General features: G+C 46.6%; 2 protein-coding genes across 4 annotated transcripts in view; one reads left to right on the top strand and one right to left on the bottom strand.

Moving 5' to 3' along the window:
- The first annotated feature begins 2,216 nt into the window (after positions 1-2,216).
- Positions 2,217-17,105, top strand: RMDN3 (regulator of microtubule dynamics 3). Of its 3 annotated transcripts, XM_052646746.1 has the most exons (13): positions 2,217-2,380; positions 2,623-2,816; positions 4,704-4,893; positions 5,308-5,451; positions 9,459-9,747; positions 10,654-10,756; positions 13,659-13,719; positions 14,950-15,025; positions 15,190-15,267; positions 15,497-15,595; positions 15,869-15,922; positions 16,055-16,135; positions 16,437-17,105. In XM_052646746.1, the coding sequence occupies exons 2-13, from the start codon at positions 2,630-2,632 to the stop codon at positions 16,488-16,490; spliced, it is 1,416 nt and encodes a 471-aa protein (XP_052502706.1). In that variant the 5' UTR covers positions 2,217-2,380; positions 2,623-2,629; the 3' UTR covers positions 16,491-17,105. The 3 variants fall into 3 exon arrangements, with proteins under 3 accessions (XP_052502706.1, XP_052502707.1, XP_052502708.1); XM_052646747.1 differs by lacking the exon at positions 15,497-15,595; XM_052646748.1 differs by lacking the exon at positions 2,217-2,380 and having other exon boundaries at positions 2,738-2,816; positions 4,708-4,893.
- A 1,448-nt stretch (positions 17,106-18,553) lies between these two features.
- RAD51 (RAD51 recombinase) overlaps positions 18,554-20,701 on the bottom strand; it is a 30,719-nt gene continuing 28,571 nt past the window's right edge. Inside the window, exons 6-9 of the mRNA XM_052647000.1 lie at positions 19,953-20,066; positions 19,476-19,605; positions 19,141-19,262; positions 18,554-18,677 (exon numbers count right to left, since the gene is read on the bottom strand). Coding sequence (XP_052502960.1) covers positions 18,554-18,677; positions 19,141-19,262; positions 19,476-19,605; positions 19,953-20,066 — 490 coding nt within the window. The remainder of the gene's footprint in view (positions 18,678-19,140; positions 19,263-19,475; positions 19,606-19,952; positions 20,067-20,701) is intronic.

The following is a 20,701-nucleotide window of genomic DNA, read 5'->3' as shown; positions in this document are numbered from 1 at the left end:
TTTTTTATTACAAAAGAAATACATGCTTATTTCAGAAAAGTGAGGAAAAATATGGGAAAGATATTAAAAGCATTCCTTTCTCACCACCAAGACAACATACTTAATCTCTTAGTGTATCTCAAGAGGTACTAATACTAATGAAACTGAATCCTTAAAAATGAGTAGCTGGAAAAAAAAATCAGTAGCAGATATTGGTGACGTTTTTTATTTAAAGGCCTTCACCACAGCCTCTGGAATGTTTTAAAATTTTATTAATTTTATTTATTTTTGCCTGCACTGGGTCTTCATTGCTTTGTGAGGGCTTTCACTAGTTGTGGTTAGCAGGAGCTGTTCTCTAGTGCAGGCTCAGTAGTTGTTGCACAGGGCTTGGCTGCTCTGTGGCATGTGGAATCTTCCTGGACCAGGAATTGAACCTATGTCTCCTGCATTGGCAGGCGGATTCTTAACCACTTAAGGAAGTCCCAAATGTACTGCTATGTGTGTAAAATATCTCACAATTAAAAAGTAAATAAATATAATATCTAATCAAGGATTTGGGAGGACTGGTTTAGATATTTTGACTCCCACTAAACTAAAATTGAACTTTTAAGAAATGCTGACAATAAAATTAGAACCATAATCCATAAAAAAATCTTGTCTTTAATTTTTTTCAATTATTTATTATTTTTGGTTGCATCTTGTCTTAACTGGGGATCTTTCCTTAAGATGCATGGGCTCTGTAGTTTTGGTGTGCAGGCTTAGTTGTCCTGAAGGCATGTGGGATCTTAAGACGTTCCCTGGCCAGGGATGGAACCTATGTCTCCTGCATTGGAAGGCAGATTCTTAATCACTGGACCACCAGGGAAGTCCCTATGTATTGTTTGCTTTTTAAGTAATTAATTTTTGACCTATACTGCAGGGCTTGTGGGATCTTAGTTCCCCATCCCCCAGTCCAGGGGTAGAATCTGAGCCCCCAGCAGTGGAAGCACAGAGTCCTAACAACTGGACTCCAGGTGATTCTCTTCTTTTTAGTTTCTAAAACTACAAGTTGCATAAAAGCACAGGAGTAAAATAGATTTACAAAAGTACAGGTCACAGGTGGTAGAAAAAAATGATTAAAATCTGAAATGCTATCAACCAATTTAAGCAATCAGATCAACCCAAGTTTCAGCCTCATACAAACATTTAAAATGTTATCATTAGATGAATGAATTTAATGAATTTAATTTTCATTCTGGATATTAAAAAGTTTTTATAAGCCTGTCCCTGTTTAATGTTACAATGACAATTTAAGGTTTAAGATTTTTTTTAAATGATGGGGTGTGCATCTACAGTGTAAGTTTTTCAGATGTCAATTGGCAGAAGCTGGCCCTGGGGACTCAGGGCCTGTTGTGGATAACCAACAACTTACCTGTTTTAACTTGATTTGCCAAAGGCACTATTGTGTTGAGCTTAGTAAATGATTTGAGTAAAAATACGTAAACAAATTGAGCTGAAATCAAATAAAGTCTGAGTTTTGACCGAGGGTTAAGGAAAGGTGGAGAAAGGTGGCGTTTTCCAGGTAGGGGTTCAAGACAGAAAGAGCAGTAGTGCAAAAGGTAGAAACATTGAGTATGCGGAGCATATTCCGGGAACACTAAGTAATTTGGTGTGATTGAGGGGAAATGGAACCTCAGCTGTAACCTGGTGTGATTGGAGGGAAATGGAACCTCAGCTGGCCAGACCATGGAGTTACTGCTCTGAGCATCCACTCCAGGGAGTCTCTCAGCTTTCCCCAGTTTGTCCGTGCTAAGTCGCTCAGTCGTGTCCGATTCTGTGCGACACTATGAGCTGTAGCCCCCCAGGCTCCTCTGTCCATAGGATTCTTCAGGCAAGAATACTGGAGTGGATTGCCATGCCCTCCTCCAGGGGATCTTCCTGACCCAGGGATCGAACCCGCGTCTCTTACATCTCCTGCATTAGCAGGCAGGTTTTTTATAACACTAGCGGCGCCAGCTGCGAAGCCCAGTTTCACCTTTTCTCGGCTTCTAACCTATTCTCGGTTCGCCTTTCCAGATCTCTGCTGGCTCCGCCCCTCTGGTAGTGCCTGTGGCCACGCCCCTAAAAAAAAAACCTGGCCACGAGGTGGAGTCTCGAAGGTCTGCTCACCCCCGCCTCCTTATAGGCGCGCGAGGCTGCTAGTTGGCACCGTTTGATGACGTCACGGTCATTGACAGAGAAGCCGCGGCCTTCGCCACAGTAGCTAGCGGTAGTAAGAGTCTGAGTTGAGGTCCAGACAGGCTGGGGCGCCTTCGAAGGGCTCGGCGGGAAGGCCAGGGGTTTGTAGCCAGGGCGGCGGGTTTGTGGTCTGCAGTGTCGTGAGGCTGGGGGAGGAGTTTGGAAGCCCATCGACCTGACTCCGGTATCAGGGTTAGGGGGCGTGTTGGAGGGGAGGCTGCGAAGGGCCGGGTGGGCGGCGTGGTAGTTAGGCCTGGGGGCTAGCAGAAACCTTAAGGTCGGGACTAGGGTGCGGGTGGCGAATACTCGGGGTCTGGGCAGGGAGATTATCTTCAAGGGTTCGGCTTTGGCGATGGGTGCACCACGCTCACGAATCCCTCTCCCTTTCTTCGCCCGCTTGCTCCTGGTGGCTTACGCGGGCGGCAGGTGTAGCATGTCCGGTCTGGGGACCTTCGGTGGCACCCGCGCCGGGCTAGGACTGTTGCTGGGCACCGCCGCGGGCCTTGGATTCCTGTGTGCCCTTTACAGCCAGCGGTGGAAACGGACCCAGCGCCGCGGTCAGAGCCAGAGTCGGTCCAACTCTCTGGACTACACGCAGACTTCAGAGCCTGGACGCCAAGGTAGGAGCGAGGCTATTGAGGCCTCAGTGACTGTTGAGGGGTGGGCTTGGGGTCGGGGCTGCTTGTAGCAGAACCTGCGGGACAGGACAACAGAGGAAAAATTAGGGGGGGTGGGTGCGGGGCCCGAGAGTTTCAAGTTTGGGGAAAGTTTATCGAAAAGGAAAAGCAGTCTTCCTCTTCTGTCGTCTTTTTCCTGTAATCCCAGGAAAGTATATAGTGGAAAGGCTTAGCTTTCACTTTTAGTTCTGACCGCAGAAGTGCTGTGTATGTATTAAAGTTACTTGCTTAGCGTGGTTGAGGTGTTTAATAAGTGGAGGAAAGGTCCAAAAGAAAGTAAAAAGAGAATAGTCTTGGAGGAATTGAAATTTTTTGAGGCTTATGTATTAAATTAGGTTAACATTAACATTCGAAGACACCTTGGAGACTATATAGTTCAAGTTGTTGTTGTTTTTAATCCTTATGAGTAAGTTGAGATTGAAAAAACTTGTGTAACTTTCCCGAGGCTGTCACAGAGCAAGTAAGTGGCAGGATTGGGCCTGGTCACCTGGTCCTGTGGACTTCCCACAGCATGGGGCCAGGAGTGCACTTACTGCAGTTGAAGCTGAATATGGCTGGGAGCCAGCCACAAATGGTTAGTACTTTCAGTTTTGGAAAACTTGAATGTTAACCCGTTAGAGCAAAGCATCTAGGGCTCATCCAGACCACTCCCCTCACGTGTGTGATAGAAGAGCATTCAAGTCATCTCGCCTCACGTTCATTGGGAACACGTTTCCTCTGAGGACCAAATGCCGGATGGTTCGGAAAAGTTAGTTTTTGAAGAGTTTTAAGAGTTTTCACCTTAGCTTGCAATTGTTTGTCAGCATTTTTAAGCTGGTAGGAACATAGCGCTGCAAGTGGTGCTTGCCCTTCCTTACTTTTCCTTGTATTTTATTTGTTGGTTTATAATTTCTTAGCTGTAGTCTTTCTTATACTGAGGTTGGGAGGTGGTAGCCACATTCCCAGGGATCTTTCTTGCTTTACATACTGGAACATTGTTGGGTCTGTACAGTAATCCAGGCTTTATTGTTACTAGATTTCCTTTAACAGCTTTGTGCTTGCTTGGACTGTGGGTCCTGCCTTTCTGGTTTCTTTCCTGTTTTTACATTTCCCAGTCCGCTTGTCTTAGGTATCAGTTTTCTAGCATTTTAGAATTTACTTAGAGCTCAATTCAGGGCTTGGCGATGATGTTTTTTCCCAGTGGGGTTTGGGTGGGTTTTTCCCGGTGTACCTTTTCTCTCAGTAACTGCCCCTGTTTACCTTGCCACTCTCTGATAGTACTAAATGAAGCTCTTGAGAGGAAAGAGTGTTCTTTGTTATTCTTTGTGAAGTGCAAGATCAGAATTTGAGTGAGCTCAGTTTCAGTTTTGCTGTGTGGTAAGTATTGACTGCCTGGGATTTGGGCAGCAGGGCAGCTACCCTGCCTTCTAGATATCTCGCTCTTGCGAGCATTCTACATTATCTGCCAAGGTGTACGTTCTCATGAAGGGCCCTGGGTGCAAGGTTTTTGAAACAGAGGGCTCTTGTGGACATTTTGTTTTTTTTTCCTTTGGCCATGCTTGCAAGATCTTAGTCCCCCAGCCAGGGATTGAACCTGGACCCTTGGTAGTGAAAGCACGGAGTCTTAGCCACTAAACCACCAGAAAATTCCCTGGAGAGCTCTCATTTAAAGATTGGGGCCTTGATTTTTTTTCCCCCTGGTTTGTTACCTGGGATTTTTGAATATCTGAGCCTCAAAGATCTTTGTAAATTGAACTCCAGTGAGAAGTAAGAGTTCTTGAGTTCTGGGTGCAGGATCTTCTCGTCCCTCTAGCCCATGGGCATCGCTGTCTCCTGTCCTCTGTCCTCCAGTCAGGCTGTTGCGGGCAGTTCCGGGTGAGGCTGGCGATGCTGCAGTGCTGCCAAGCCTTCCACGAGGACAGGAGGTGGTACTGGACCGCCTGGAGTTCGTGCTGACCAGCCTGGTGGCGCTGCGGCGGGAGGTAGAGGAGCTGAGGAGCAGCCTGCAGGGGCTTGCTGGGCAGATTGTGGGGGAGGTCCGGTGAGTATTGCAGCCTTCCTTCCTGCCTTGGCCCCTGCACCCTAGCTTTTCCCTGCCCCGACAGCTTTCTCAGCCTTCGTTCTCTGTCTGTAAGGACACAGCCGGTTTTCTGGCTTCTCACCTCACTGGCAGGGAAGCTGTGTGCTTGATTCCTTGCCTTGCCTGAGGTCTTGCTGCCTTTGGGCCCTCGGGGTCTGTTGCAGCAGCTGAAATACTTTGTCCTGTTTAACCTGGTCTGCTCTGTAGGCTGGGTCCCGCCAGCTGCCCATCTTGCTCTCCTGAGGGCAGAGACCCCAGAGTTTCTCTGCTTTGGGCCCTTTAATGAGCAGCAGTAGTAAGAGGCTCCCTCATGGTGAGGGGAAAGGCAGGCTGGAAGGGCCAGTGGCACCCTCTGGAAAGGAGCTTACTTTTCAGATCGCATATGGAAGAGAACCAGAAAGTGGCTCGGCGGCGAAGGTTCCCATTTGCCCGGGAGAGGAGTGACTCTACCGGCTCCAGCTCTGTCTACTTCACGGCTGCCTCGGGAGCCACGTTCACGGATGCTGAGAGTGAAGGCGGGTGAGTCATCTCTCCTGGAGACAGCTGTGGCTTCAGCCAGGTTACATTGTGTAAAAGTAATGTTTAGAATGAAAAATTCATACCAAGCTGCTGTAAATAATTTTTAGAACAAGGTAAGGATATAAACAAATGAAATACAAAACAGTTGAAATAAAAGCCATCCACCACATGTCATGCTGACAGATGGAAGTGTTTAACAGCAGCTAAGTGTTTGCATCTGTTGTTTTTCTCAGAGTAGGTTTGCTTTTTACCTAGTTATTAGACCCTTTATTTTTGTTTTATTGTAACATTGGTTGGGTGGTTTCCTGTTATCAGGAGGACTTTGTAAGCTTTCCCTGCCTCGGGAAGTTCTCTTCCCACGGGGAGATCTGCTTGTGCGCCCTCGCCCTCTTCACAGGTGGGTGGTGACTCACCTGAGTAACTGGTGGGCCAGCAGGTCTGGCCATAGGCCTTACTGTGAGACAGGGCTGCAGGCAGGAGTCTGGTGGAACACCCAGGTTGGTCAGGCTGAGGGCTTTTTGGTTTTAAACCACTGGTGCCATTTTGAAACTTGTGTCCCACGGATGAGTCTGAATGAACATCTGTGTTGCAGTGCTGTTAACAGCAGCATCTGCCCTTGTCTGCTTTGAGGCCCAGTCATCCACGTGGCCCATGTCAGGTCTAGAGGCTGGTCTCTCTGTGGCCTTTGCTGACCTTTTTTCCTCTTCAAGGAAGAGGCTGGTGAAGTGAGCACTCAGGCCTATCCTGTCAGGGCAGAATGACTGGTGTAGCTACAAACGTGCACATGGAAATGAGAAGCTAAACCAGTCTTTCATGATGATCTTTGCAGCATGCCCCTCTTCAGCTAAAACACTCATAATATTAATCAGTTTATTCCTCTTTGTGACAGACATGGTAGAAAACACTTCAGAGGTATTTCCTCAGTCTCACAAAGGAGAGAGGGGAGCATCTCTAAGCAACCCAAGGAAGCCAGTTACTTGACATTTGAACTTTGAGTGTGGAACATAAGGACAGGTCACAGCTCTGCCCAAGACTAGGATAATAGAACTCAGAGCCCTTCATGATGATTTTAAGAAATTGTACAAGCTTCTGGGGGCAGCATGAGCCAGAGTGATCAACCAGGGAAGTTTATGGGTGCTTCATAGCTTGGGGTGCTCACTGGGGCTCCCAAAGCCATACAGGGCCATACAGGGCCGGACAGGGCTGCCAGCGGCATGTAGCAGCTGGAGAGAAAGGGTGGCTTCCTTAACAGCAGCTCCAGCAGGCTCAGCCTTGTGACCGACCCTGTGGCACGTGGGAGCCGATGGCGGTGCATGGTGTAAGGCTGCTTTAGCCGGCTGCGGTCTGGAGCGGTGGCCGTGGTGAGTCATTCATCTGGTCCTGGTCAAGAGAGAGGAGACCAAGCCTTGGGGATGGCTTTAAACATGTGGGCCCTGGGGAAGGAGAGCTTCTTTGAGGGATGAAAGAGTAAGACTATTTGATGGGCAGTTCTGCTCCACTGAAAGCTGTGTTCTCGCTTTCTTCCAAATAAAACAGCTCCCAGGGCATCAGCTGAATGTGCCAGAGTCCGAATCACTGGGTGGGTTGGTGAGCTTGTTCCCAGAGCCCTGTTCCAAACGCAGCTTTACTTCCCTCCTTGCAAAACCCAACTCGCCCTAATACCAGCTCTCCTGGCAAACCTGCCCAGGCATTCCAGCCAGGAGCCACTGCTTGCAGCCTCATTGCCACTCCTCCTTGGGCGTTCGCTTATCACCTCGTTCCTCTTGGTCTTATCTTCCTCACCACTGTGGGGTCAGGGCCCAGGCTTGCTTGTCTTTGCCTCAGCTCAGCACCTCCTATGGGGCTTAGCAGTTGGAGGAAAGAAATGTAATTGCTGGGAGGGCTGTGTGTCTAAGAGTCCTTGATCCCTGACCAGGGGGCTCTCCTTAAGGAGCAGAGTTGGCCTCCTTGCCTCAAGGGTGCCTGCAGTCATTGCTCCACAGTGGGAACAGTGTGTCTAGCCTGAGTGCACAGGACCAAAGGACCTTTTCAGAGGTCTGTGCTCATCTCAAAAGCTGCCGGGCATGTTGAACAAAAGGGCCACCCTTTTCCTCTGGTGGATTTCACCAGCAGCTGGGTGTGTGGTCCAAGAAGTGTGGGAGAATGCTGTGACACCAGCTCTCACTGGGTGGCAGCAAGGTCTCCCGACCTTTTCCTTGCCCACGTGAGCTCCCCGGCCTTTAGGGCCCAGGGGGATCACAGCACTGAAGGACCTTTCTCCTGGCTCCGTTCCCTGGAGACTGCGCTCAGGCAGGATGAGAGAGGGGTCTCTCCCCATGTGCCGAGGCAGCCTTCAGCTGAGCCGGGAATGAGTGGGGTCTCCTCCTCTTTTTGCAACGTGAAGTGATGAGGCTCAAGCTTGCACCCCCAAAAATCCATTTACTCCTTTTGCCTCTGGGCCTGGTTGGGCTGAGTAGGGGCACTGGTAGCCACTGATTTCACTTTCTGGATGGGGCAGGTTATTGTCTAAGCCTAGGAGCCTAGGAGAGTTTCTCTAGGCTGCCCCTGCGTGGTCTTGCTCACCACCACCCAGGATGGTTGTGAAATCTGATACTACTTTTCCTTGTCCCTTTAATGTCTATAAAGATTTTACTGCAAATTGCTTGAGGGGGGAGATACTTATAGAACCTTTTTAAAAAGCAAGGTTAGGAAGGTTTTCAATACTTTACAATTTCTTGTAGTAGATGTTTCTGAAGCCCCGTTGCTAAATGCATCTGAAAGCTCTTCTATAAAGAAATGGGACGGATGGATTGGACCCCAGATCTGGTTACTCACTTGCTCCCTTGTCCTCTCTGGCTTTCCAGATAAGGAGGACAGCACTTGGGCTGCAGTAGTCAGCCCCCCTGACCTTAGGCTATCTTGTTGTGACTTTGTGTCTCTCCTTCAGGTCTGATTTGCTCCAGCCACAGGGATCCTACCTCTCTTTAATTTCAGGACGGAGGAAGGCTTATCCTTAAGTGACTCAAGGATCTTCCCTGTGTCTTGGAACCTGCTAGCTCAGACAGAACCTGCTTTTCCTTCACTCAGCCTGGGGCTCTTTGGTGTCTGGTTGTGACCCCTGGAAGCCTTATCTTCTGCTCTGCTCAGTTTTTGTCTGACTCAGTTGGCAGTTGGGGAAAACAGTATCATTAGCTGCTGGTGGAAGCAAAGATCCAAGAGAAACAGTGGATGCAATCAGAGTAGGGCTCCCCGGGAGACACCTGGATGGCAGCCCCACAGACAGCTTCCGAAGGGATTTTTTTGCATCTTCTGCCTTTCTTGCTTCCAGCTGCAGCCCTCCCCTGCTCCCCCCCACCAGTTCCCAAGGTTTCCAAGGGCTACTCCTGTTGTGGTTGAGGTTTGGTTACTGACTTGGGACAGAGGTATACATTGAACTGACAAAGAAAATATGTATATCTGTGGCCACCCACTGCCACAGAGGCTGGCATCCACCCATGTTAGTTCTGGCAGGTGCATTTGGCTGATAAAGCAAAAGTGATTGACAAACCCTTCCCCTCGTGAGCCATCGAGCTCCACCTACATCTTAAGGTTTCTATCTTAAACTTTTATTACTTTACTTAAAAGAATATATGCTCCCTAAAGCAATCCCATCTAATACTAAAATATAGGGGGGATACTAATTCCTCTGCCCTGAGAGGTCTACTGACATTTTGTTGATACCTTTCTGGGCTTTCTCTGTTTTCTGGCAGACGTGGTGGTAGCTAAGCAGGGGATTCTCATATCGGCCTCTGACTGTCACAAGGCTCCGAGTTGGTGACTCTTCCCCTCCCAGATCATTTTCCCATGGTTCCCTAGGAAGCATTCTCTCAAGACTTGAGTTCCCCCTCAGTGAGGGGCATGGCTCACGGTCAGTGCTGATGGCCGCAGCGCCGTGGAGAGCCCCTCTTTGTGGAGGAGGCTAGACCCCTGGTGATCTGAGGTTAAGTAATCCCCTCCCTTGACCTTGTCACTTTGTTTCCCCACCACAGTTACACAACAGCCAATGCTGAGTCTGACTATGAGCGGGACTCTGAAAGGGAGAGTGATGGTGATGGTGAAGATGAAGTGAGCTGCGAGACAGTGAAGATGGGCAGAAAGGACTCCTTGGACCTGGAGGTGGAGGTGGCTTTGGGTCCGGAGCCTGAAGCCCTGGAGGCCGGAGGCTCCCCTAGCCAGGAAGATGTGCTGCCGCTCCTGCAGCAGGCAGACGAGCTGCACCAGGGCAGTGAGCAGGGCAAGCGGGAGGGCTTCCAGCTGCTGCTCAACAACAAGCTGGCGGTGAGGCTCCGACGGCCCGTCTACCCTCCTTCCCCCTGCTCACGCCCACGAATGTCAATGACCCTGCCAGGTGACACAGGAAGGGAAATGAGGGTGACATGGCGAGTTTCTGCATCTACCCTCAGGGTCGTACACCCTTTTCCAGGGAGGCCAAGTGCCGCCCCTAGGGGCCTGTGTACTCCCTGCCCCAGCGCTTCCTCCCCCACCACCCCCTGGGTAGTTGGCTCTGGTAGGGCAACTGCAAGAGCTCCTCTCAGCATAGGGAGAAATGTGGAAAGAACTGGAACTTTCCCCTTTGATTTCCCCGAGGCAGACCCACAGCTGCTTGCCCTATTTGAAGTTTTCATCACCAGTGACAAGTGTGTGGGTCACTCAATCACAATTCCCTTCTCAAGTTCACTGCCAGAATTTATGCGGAAAGACTGAAGGCAGGAGAAGGGGACGACAGGATGAGATGGTTTGGTTCGGTGGCATCACTGACTTGATGGACATGAGTTTGAGTAGGCTCCGGGAGTTGGTGATGGACAGGGAAGCCTGGCGTGCTGCAGTCCACGGGGTTGCAGAGTTGGACGCGACTGAGCGATTGAAGTGAACTGAGCTATAAATGCCCTCAGTTAGCATTTCCCTTTTCCTGGGCCTTTCCACACGCTCTTGCTGTGACTCATTACATGTTGGAGTTGGCCTTCCCTCCCCTCACAGCATTGGGAGGCTGGGATGCCCCCACTCTGTGGGTTGTGCAGTCTACTGACTAGAGACAACGTCACCAGCTAACTGCAGGTGAGAGGCCATGTGGATGGCCTGATACATGCTTACGACACACTCAAAGGTAGAGTGTGGGGAGGAGGTCAGGGCTCCAGTTCTCTGCAGCTGAGAGAAGGGGCCCTCATCCCTCTCTTTGGGTTGCAGCATGGAAGCCGGCAGGACTTTCTCTGGCGCCTGGCCCGGGCCTACAGTGACATGTGTGAGCTTGCTGAGGAGGCGAGTGAGAAGAGGTCCTATGCCCTAAGTGGTAAGTGCTGACAGCCTCCTGGTGCAACTGACTGATTCTGGGGGTGGAGCCAGCCCAGCGGCTTGGGGCCCAGGGGACCCACCAAGACGCAGGCTATTAGGGCAGCTGGGGCTCAGGTACTCACCAGGGACAGACTGGCTCCTGGAGACCCATTTCCTCCTGGAGACACAGAGCAGGCTCTGCTTTTCTGCATGGCATGGGGCTTGAGTCACACAGGCATATGTGACTGTAGTACAGCTGGCCTTGAACATCAGTGATTTGAGCAGCGCAAGCATGCACACAGTCCATGGTTGCTTGGGCCTGAGGATTTGTTGTTGCTAAGTTGTGTCTGACTGCAACTCCATGGACTGTAGCCTGCCAGGCTCCTGTCCATGGGATTTCCCAGGCAAGAACACTGGAGTTGCAGTGTTCTCTAGATCTTTCCGACCCAGGGATTGAACCCTTGTCTCCTGCACTGGCAGGCAGATTCTCTACTGGTGAGCCAGAGGGCTGACTATCAGTCACATGTGGACTTGACTGGGCAGAGGGCCAGTAACCCCCGCATTGTTCAGGGTCAACTGTAGTTGTTTTAGTAGCACTATTCTTTGTCCTGATTCTTTAACTACAAAGGGCAAAACCTTTCTTAATCTGAGGAGGGTTTTTTTTGCTGTTTAAGAATCTAGTTTCAGTTACGGAGCCTGTGGGCAGGTGTTTGTAATGAGTGGAGTACGTTTGGTGAGTGCCAGGAAGTAGTTTGGGGGAATACCACTAGCCTACAAGTCCCGGGGGTCTACTTAGCCAACTCTGTTGTCAAAATCTGTTCCCGGGGCCATGTAGGGTGCATCTAACTTGTGCCAGGTCCATAGCCTGTCCTCTACTGTCGTGAAGATTTTAAAGAGACTGGTTTTATGGGGAAGATGATGTGTCCTGCCTAGCTGCACACCCTCTGAGTCAGGCACCATCAGTGGACTTCACATCTCCTGGTTCAGTTATCTAATTAACTGAACTATCTGCCTCCCCACTTTTATAAGTACAGCCTCACAGACATTGAAGTTTTGATAATGTAGAGTCTGACAGTACCTCAAGGTCATTATTCTATAAACTGTTGTAGAATTCTGCCAATACAGAAAAGTCAGTTGAGCTGAATGTTTGATCTTCAGAAAAATCCCTGGAAGTCGTAACTGAAGGTGCTTAATTACTGTCTGTTTCTTTTCAAAAGTTTCTGCTACCTCTTCTAGGTTTCAGGTGAGGATTCTGACCAGCATTTGGGGCTGGTGTCTGGACCCTTGGGGGCAACCACCAGCTTTCCTTTTGATCATTTCTTAGTACTAACAGCCAACGTGAACCCTGGAGATGGAGCAGGGGTTAGAGAAGCAGCTATGCCCACACTGGTCTGGCCAGGGGACTATGGAGAGACTTTGAAGGCTCTTCTGATTCCAGCTTTTTAGGACCATTGTTGGATCTAAAGTTCATTTTGTGTTGCCTCTAGAAGCTGGACCGTCAGGAGGCTGCAGGAACTGGTTGCCTCATTCTTCACCATTATTTCCCTAGTGAGTGAGTGCTTTGAAGCAGGCAGAGTGAAGTCCCCTAAAAGACAGTGTCCCTCAGTGGTAGAGCCATATGGTTCTTCTGCTTGGATAGGGGAATTGTAGGGTTCTCAACTGTTCTCTTTAAATGTATTTGTTGCACATACAAAATTATACCACGATTACTATCACTTATACACAAGGAAACATTTCAGATTAGCCAGCCCATCGCCTCAACACATTACTTATGTTCCATTCTGTGTTCCCTTTCAAGCCCTCACCATTGAAAATTTCTTTTTATTATTTCAAATTTTTATTATATAGTTGACTTAATGTTTCAGAGGTATAGCAGAGTTATTCAGTTATACAGATATACTTTGCAGATTCTTTTCCATTATAGGTTATTAGAAGATATTCAATATAATTCTCTGTGCTACACAGTAAGTCCTTTGTTAATCTATTTAATATATAGTAGTTCATATCTGTTAATCTCGAATTCCAAATTTATCCCTCCCCTTTGGTAACTAGTTTGTTTTCTGAGTCTGTTTTGTAAATAAGTTCATTTGTATTTTTTTTTTTGCATTAAAAAAATATATTTCACATATAAGTGATGTATGGTATTTGTCTTTCTCTGTCTTCACTTAGTATGATCTCTAGGTCTGTCCATGTTGCTAAAAATGGCATTATTTCATTCTCTTTTATGGAAGCCCTCTTGATTCTAATCAGATGTCCCATTTTGCAGTGTTGTTTTCTCCAGTATGTAGATGTAATGGTTCTCATCTGGAGGGCTCCAGCTCCTTGATGTTCTAGGGGACCCTTGTCAAGAGCCTGCATGTGTTTAGGCCTTGATTTCTGTTAGTTTTGGTGTCTGGAAAACTTGGGTTAAGGACTACATGAAAGTCATCCTTGGTCAGACGCCAGGGCATTTGGCTCTAGTGAGTTCTGGCCCAGAGCCATGGTTACTGTTCCTAGATCATGGTCCTCTTGAGAATTCGATCAAAGCTGTGGACCCTAAGAAAATGGACATACACCTAATATTTCAGTGGCATTTCATGGACACCCTAAGGCCTGTCCACAGACCCCAAATCAAAAACTCTCCAGGTAATGATCTACTAGGGAAACTGTGATTGCTTTCAAGTCCTTTTATATTTGCAATGCTCTGAGCACGTCGGGTGGGTGTTGTATAACTGGGACAGCTGATGACAGAGATAAGGAAAGCAAGGCAAAGCGGAAGTTATCCTTGAAAAGCTATTTGCAGCTCTTCACTGTGCTCAAGTGCATAACTATTTATAAGTCCTGCTTGGGTGGGAACTGTGAGAGCTAGAGCAGTCCATCCTCCCACAGCCTGGAAGGGTCACGGGAGCCCGAGTCAACTCTGGATCGCCTCTGTCTTACAGGAAAAGAAGAAGCCGAGGTCGCTCTGGAGAAGGGGAATGAGAATGCGGAGTGTCATCAGTGGTAATAACACCCTGCAGGGCCCCAGAAAGAGCCAGCATGGGTTAGAGTGGAGCAGAGCCCTTTCTTTTCTCTGCGTGGCCAAACAGGCATTTGCCAGAGGCACCAGGAGAGGAAGCTCTGGCCTTTATTTTCTTCTGTCCCATCCTTCCCCAAGCCAGGGACCCAGGGGAGTTTCCTTGGGGACGTGCCTTGGAGTGAGACAAGGAAGAGTAGTACAGCTTCCTATTGAAACCTGGAGAAATGAGTAGCTTTGTTATAAGTCATCCCTGGCTTCAACCTTGAGGCTCCTGGCTCCTCAGGGAGGTTGGGACGTTGGCAGTTCCCCTCTCCCATACAAGCTCTTCATTCCCCTAGCTGCGATCCCTGGCTGCTGGTGGACTTTGGCTTCTTTGCTTTGCTAGCATGAGGAAACATAGATGTGAGCTCACCCCCAGGAAGTTTGGCAGTCAGCATTAGTCCACAAAAGCATCAGCCCTGTTCGTGATCTCATGTGGGCAAAGTCCTGCCACCTTGTGTGGGTCAGGGCCAGCCTGCGGCCTGGAGGCCTGGTTCTAGCACCTCGGCTTTAGTCCAGGTGTTCCTTTTGCACCTCCCTGTTGCTTTCTGTAACTGCCCTCAGATTGTGCACTGGAGAGGCCTTGTTTCCCCATCTGTTGCTGAAACTTTGCAGTGCCTCTTTTTAGATGCCAGGTCACTGTTTCTTAGACCTTTGTTTTTGAAGACAGAAAATGGGAAGCTGGATGGCTTTGTTCCCCTGGGAGGATGTGGAGAAGAGGGCTGAAATTGGAGGCCTTTTCTTCCTCTGCTTCTGTTGGTAATTCTAGAGTATACCCTTCCCAAACAGCTTCCCAGTGACGTACCAGTATGCTTGCCAGGCTAAGCAGACATAGTGTATTCATATTTCTTACACATTGATGCTGACTTTTAGAGACCTGCTTAAGTTTTTATGACAGCTATGGCTATACTGATCATGGGGACATTTGGATTGAGACCTTGTCTAAATTTTAAGTATAAAAGAGCCCACCTTTTTTGTACCCAGTGTACTTTGGGGAACTGTGAACCTACCACTGTATCTGCTGAAGAATATGAATTGGGACCATAGGTCTGTGAAAAGAGGAACTATGTACAGATGAAGCATTGGGCAGTGCCATCAGCCATGGGTGGGAAGCCCCTTCCTGGCAGGGATGGTCCTCAGTCCTGTGCCTGAGCCTGCCGCTGCTTCCCCCCTAGGTATGCAGTGCTTTGTGGTCAGCTGGCTGAGCATGAGGGCATCCAGAGGCGCATCCAGAGTGGCTTTAGCTTCAAGGTGAGAAAAGGCTTCTCTTCCTTCCCTGGTGCTGGTCTAGTGCAGGTGACCTCCTCCAGCCTAGCTCTTTGCAAAGGTGTTTCTACCCTACAGCTCTGTGACTTGCCTTTCTTCCCTTAGTAACTCTGCTTTCTGATGTTAACTTGTTTATATTTCCACTCTAGGAACATGTGGACAAAGCCATTGCTCTCAAGCCAGAAAACCCCATGGCTCACTTTCTCCTCGGCAGGTGGTGCTACCAGGTGAGCTAGATTTCAGAGCTTGACACAAGGGCCCCTCCTGAGACACTGATCACCTTGCAGGGAAGATCAGGGTCCTCAACATGGTCTGGCTTGTGTCACTGCCTCCAAACAGTCATGGTAGTGGTGACTGGATGCAGTCCTATTTGGCTCCTTTTTCTCTCAGTAAAGAACATCCATTGTTCTTAAAGATACTTAAGTTTTTAGTTACACCTTGATCTTTTGATGGCAGGTCTCTCACCTGAGCTGGCTAGAAAAAAAAACCGCGACAGCCTTGAGTGAAAGCCCCCTTGGTGCTACTGTGCAGGATGCCCTCTCAAGCTTCCTAAAGGTATCAGGGAGGGAAGGGAAGGGTGGACAGCAGCCAGAAAGGCCAGGGTGACCTTGTTTTCCCTAAGGACATTAGTATATTGGGAGGGGTTTCTGGTAGAGGGCAGTTTTATGTGTGCCCGTTCTGTGGAAGATTAGAAACCACTGGAAGGGCTTATTAAAAAAAATGTAGACTCACTGAATCAATCTCCAGGTTGGATACTGGAACTCTAATAAACTTTAGCCTGACTTGGATTTCGGAACCTCTTACTGAAATGCATTCTCTGTTCTCTAGGCTGAAGAACTACAGCCAGGATTTTCCAAAGCAGGAAGGATATATATTTGTAAGGTAAACTCACCTGCCAATTTCAACGTAGATGAAATATATGTATGTTGCCATTTTTTCTTGAAAGCATACACTCATTCCCTTCTAGTCTTCTGGTGGTATTTCTCCGAGGTTTTCACTGTTGTCTCTTCTCAGTGCTACAAAGAACTAGGGAAAAACCCTGAAGCTAAACAGTGGATGAAGCTGGCCCTGGAGCTGCCAAATGTCACTAAAGAGGTAATACTTAAGAGCTTTTCTAACACAGGGTCCTTTCACTGAGTCGTCATGGGACTTTTCAGGAAAGAATATATTCCCGTGGTTCCTATTTCCCTCCAAAAGAGAGCTGCACTTTGCATGTGGGCTTGTTCATATACATCTCACCTGGGGAGGAGACAGTTCGTAGGTTCCAGGTTGTCCTGGGAAGGTGGGAAAAAGACTGGTAATAGCAAGGAAGCAAAGGGCCCATTCCCAGGTACCCATGGTTTAGGAAATGTTGGCTTGGATTTAAAGTCCTAGTCTTATTCTCTTGTCTTCCTAGGATTCAGCTTTCCAGAAGGACCTGGAAGAATTGGAAGTAATTTTAGCAGAATAATCACATTTCAATGGGCTTCATGATTCAAGGAAGGAAAAAAATTAAGTCTTTTCCCCTTAGGTCCTGCTTAGATCAGGAAACTGAGCAAGACTGCTTAAGGGAGTGTCTTGACTCCTAGGTCTGACTGCTGCTTGCTACAATTCCCCAATTTCTTCCTACTGGTTAATTTATTCTAATCCCTTACCTAATCTGAAATTGGGGAAGGACTTGAGACCTGGGTTTCTATTACTTTTTCCATAAAGTGAGTTCTCAAAAAATCAAGACTAGTATACACCTGCCCTAGGGTAGAGTGTGGATAAAACACTGAAGGCTGCCTTTCAACTGCTGCTGAGGTGGATGAACTCCAAAGAGCTATAGGAACAAAACACAGAATGTGTACTCTCTAATCTTTTTCACTGATTAATATTCAGAACCAAAGTGTATAGTCCTAAGATCACACACCCCAACCTACCAGGGCGGAAGATCGGGGAGTCCATGGGTATTGCCTCTGCTCAGTCTATCATGTGGATCGTAACTGTACTCCTGGGCTGAGGGCTGGACCACCTGACTTCCAGAGTCCTGGCAGCTTTTGAAATAGCAGTGCAAAAGGCTTATGACTGAAAATGATGATCTGAAGAGTTGCCTGGAATATATTTTGGTACAAACTTGAAATAAATCCAAAATTTAAACTTGACTAGAAGTGATTATAATTCCCTTTCTATGTTTGTTTTCATCTCCTTATTCTTTCTTGGGACTTAAATAATTGTTTCCTACTGTGAGGCTATTGCAGACAAGTAGAAAAATAGTACCAAATAGTTTTAGAATAAGCTCTTTGGTTAAAAATTGAGACAAGTTTTTAGGTCAAGGTCACTTAAAGTACTTTATAGGTCTAAAAGATTGAGATGCTTTCATATAAGAACCAAGTTTTCATTCCAGAGTGTCACTGTGGGTTTATTACATCATTCCAGGTTTGTTTTGTGATGGAAAAAAAATGGAAGAAGACTTAGGAGGCACTCTGGTCTATAGTCAGGGAACAACTGTTTTAAAACAAAGTTGCATTTAATTTTGTCCTCCTATCTCCTTACATATAGTAGGCTCAACAGAGGCAACAGCCGAGATTTGCACGGCCTCTCCACCCAGTTCTAGCCAAGAGGCCCTCAAGAGTTGCTTAAAACTCATGCTGAGTAGAAGTGAAGGGGAAGGAGTACCTCAAAGCCCTAAAAAGCAGAATAATCTGGGCAAGTACCAGATTTATACAGTACAAACCTTAATAGAAACAAAGGCCACAGGAATGCCATGGAGTAGCTATCTTGCTATATTTTCTATGAGTTTAAAGGGAATCACCTGAAGGTAGGACTTCCCCTTTACATTTTCAGTTTTAAAGTAATAGAAACTGATCATTCCTTCCCAGAGCCAAAACAGTATTATGCAGGCCCTGTGTTGAAATATTCAGCTTGTATCAGAATAACTCCTATAAACAGCACATTCTCTACAAATAACTACTTTATTAGCAGCCCTACATTGAATCTACTTAAAGAGCTTCTGAAATGAGTATCTTGAATTGCTCTTAATATTAAAACAAAATTCTTACATAAGCTAATTCAAACATACAAACTTAGAAACCTGCTTCTGATTTAACAGTTTTACTGACGGAGGGAAAAGAACCTGTGAGGTGACCCACTCCATTTGCTACATAGCTCAGGTATTTTTTCCCGACATTAAGACAGAGAAGTCTGGTTGCTCCAGCTTTAGTTAGTTCTCTTGGAGACCTAAGAGTGGCCAACGGCAGGTAGTTCTGAGTCAACCCCAAGGGACTATGATGTCAAAGGTATTTCACACCTACACCCCAAACCAAAGAATTCACATAGAGATTAATATACTCTAGAAGGAATAAACACTTCAGGTCAGCTTGTGACTACTGACCTGTCTCGTGTTTACACCGTAAGAAAAGCTGGTATAATAGCTGTTTTCCTGAAAGCCTTTTTCTGCAGTCACGATAGGAAGAAGCCTGTGAAAAACTCCAGGGAGCAGTCCTTTCCATTAGTCTGCAGCGCTTACGGTTTATCACAGGAAAAAACAGCAATTCAGTCTTTGGCATCTCCCACTCCGTCTGCATTGATGGCAAACATAGCTTCAGCTTCAGGAAGACATGGAGAGTCATAGATTTTGCAGATTCTGGTTTCCCCTCTTCCTTTTCTCAGGTACAGTCTGCGGCAAAGACACAGACCAAAGCACCAAGATTATTATAATTAACAAATTCTATTCCTGATCTATTTATGGTAGATCTAAAAGGTTTTTAGACTTATATGCTTCCTAGAAGGATTTTAGGGGATCTTTCTGTATTCCTTATGGTACTTCTAATCCAGAGAAATCCATTTCTGCTCACCCCCTGCCCCCAGTGGATTTCCTATATTGAAACCTGTTTTTAAAAAATGATTAGACATTATTAATTCTTCAAATGTATTCTTCCACACTTGAGCTTTTAATTTCCTTTGTTAACTAAAAGCAAACATTTGTTTTAACCAGAGTGTGACAATTAGGTTGAGCAAAGGCTCCTGTGTCTAATTATGGACTAGCGGCTTTAACAAGGTTTAAATGGAAATGTTATTTTCATGTCTACCTCACAGTCAATATGACATTCCACAGTGAAGCACCTATCCCATCACTTTACCTTGTTGTTGAGGCGTGAGCAATGATATTTCCTCCAATAGGTTTTTTAGGATCTGCAGCAAACATGGCTGCTCCATCCACTTGGGCTACCACCTGGTTGGTGATTACCACTGCTACACCAAACTGACAGGGAAAGGATAAATGTCATTTTTTGTGGTCAGACATTCCAAGAACCTTACTGCTGCCACTCCATCCCCCACAAAGCAATGAATGACTAAAGTCTCTATATCTAACTGATATCTTGATACCAACTCCAGTATTCTGGCCTCCTGGCAAGGCTACTAGAATTCATAGCTCCTGAAATTAGGCTTTCTCTGTCCCTACCACAAAACTTACCTCATCAGCAAGTCGCAAAAGCATCCGCAGAAACCTGGCCAAGTGCATCTGCCTGGCTGACAGCTCACCTCGACCCGAATAGTCTGTTCTGTAGAGGGCAGTGGCACTGTCTACAATTAGCAGTGCATACCTACAGGGAACACAGAGAATCTGAAGCCTGTTTCTAGATGCCTGTGTCAGATTTTGCTCCCTCTCCCCCTACCCTAACATTTTATATTTAATGGCTACATTTATTTATTTATTTAAACAATATGCACTTGAGTTATAACAAAATTTCCAACAAGTTCAGGTGAATTATAGTTTCATATTTTAACAGTGACTTGACCTAAATCACAAAGCAAGGGTGTCAAACTAGGAACTAAAACTTGAATCTCCCCATTTCTAATTCAAGCTACTATCAAATTTGCCACAGCCTATACAAGATTCAAGCCAAGGGCTCTGGGAAAACATGTTCAGTATCTTCTACTGCCCACATACCTGGACTCTACCATCATGGCCGATGCCTGATAAAGGAGCTGGGTCTGGTGGTCTGTGTTGAACCCTCGGGCATATGCTACATTATCCAGGACATCACTGCCAGAGAGGCCATATCTAGAAGAGAGAACATTTTGAGGCTGCATACAAAACTAAGGCAATGAAATTACCTGAATGGATAGGTAAGAAGTGATAGTAAGAAGCCTAAAGAATATTAATTCCATTTCTATTAGGAAGCCCAGGGAAACTACAGAGAAAGAGATAACAGCAACTGCGTTAGAGTAGATCTACCTGGCAGGACTTCAGAATAAATCAATCTATTCTTTGAGGATTCCTGAACTAGAATGAGAAATTTCCAAATATAAGGAAACAATCAATGTTCTCCTGGAAAAACAAAAGGCAGCCTGACAGATTTAGGACTGAAACAAAAACAATAACTCAAAGATCAATTAAACAAAATCATATAAACTGTTATATAGGAATAAAACCTCCTAAACTCAAAAACCTAAGGACTCAAAACTGTAAGAGTCCTATACTTAAGAGAAAAGTATACTCCATCTGTTCTCCCCTTTTTCTTGCTAGTAACAAGTTAGTTACAGAATCTGTGACATGGATCTAGTATGGTTAAGTAAGTAATACCTTAATTCATCTTATATTTCAATCATGATTTCTCACCTTTGCATTAAAAAATACCTTTCTTAGAACAATTTATATTTTCTCACCTTTGTAACTGCTACCTAAGACATAAAGAC

This window comes from Budorcas taxicolor, chromosome 10 (genome assembly GCF_023091745.1).
Source record: "Budorcas taxicolor isolate Tak-1 chromosome 10, Takin1.1, whole genome shotgun sequence".
NCBI lineage: Eukaryota > Metazoa > Chordata > Mammalia > Artiodactyla > Bovidae > Budorcas > Budorcas taxicolor.
This window is presented reverse-complemented; position numbering and strand designations above follow the sequence as displayed.

What these genes read in the sequence shown, in the direction of transcription:
- RMDN3 (XM_052646746.1), top strand. Translation starts at nt 2,630, where the DNA reads ATGTCCGGTCTGGGGACCTTCGGTGGCACCCGCGCCGGGCTAGGACTG. An exon ending in TTCAGAGCCTGGACGCCAAG is followed by an intron (nt 2,817 to 4,703) that starts GTAGGAGCGAGG and finishes TCTGTCCTCCAG; the next exon opens with TCAGGCTGTTGCGGGCAGTT. An exon ending in GAGGTCCTATGCCCTAAGTG is followed by an intron (nt 10,757 to 13,658) that starts GTAAGTGCTGAC and finishes TCTGTCTTACAG; the next exon opens with GAAAAGAAGAAGCCGAGGTC.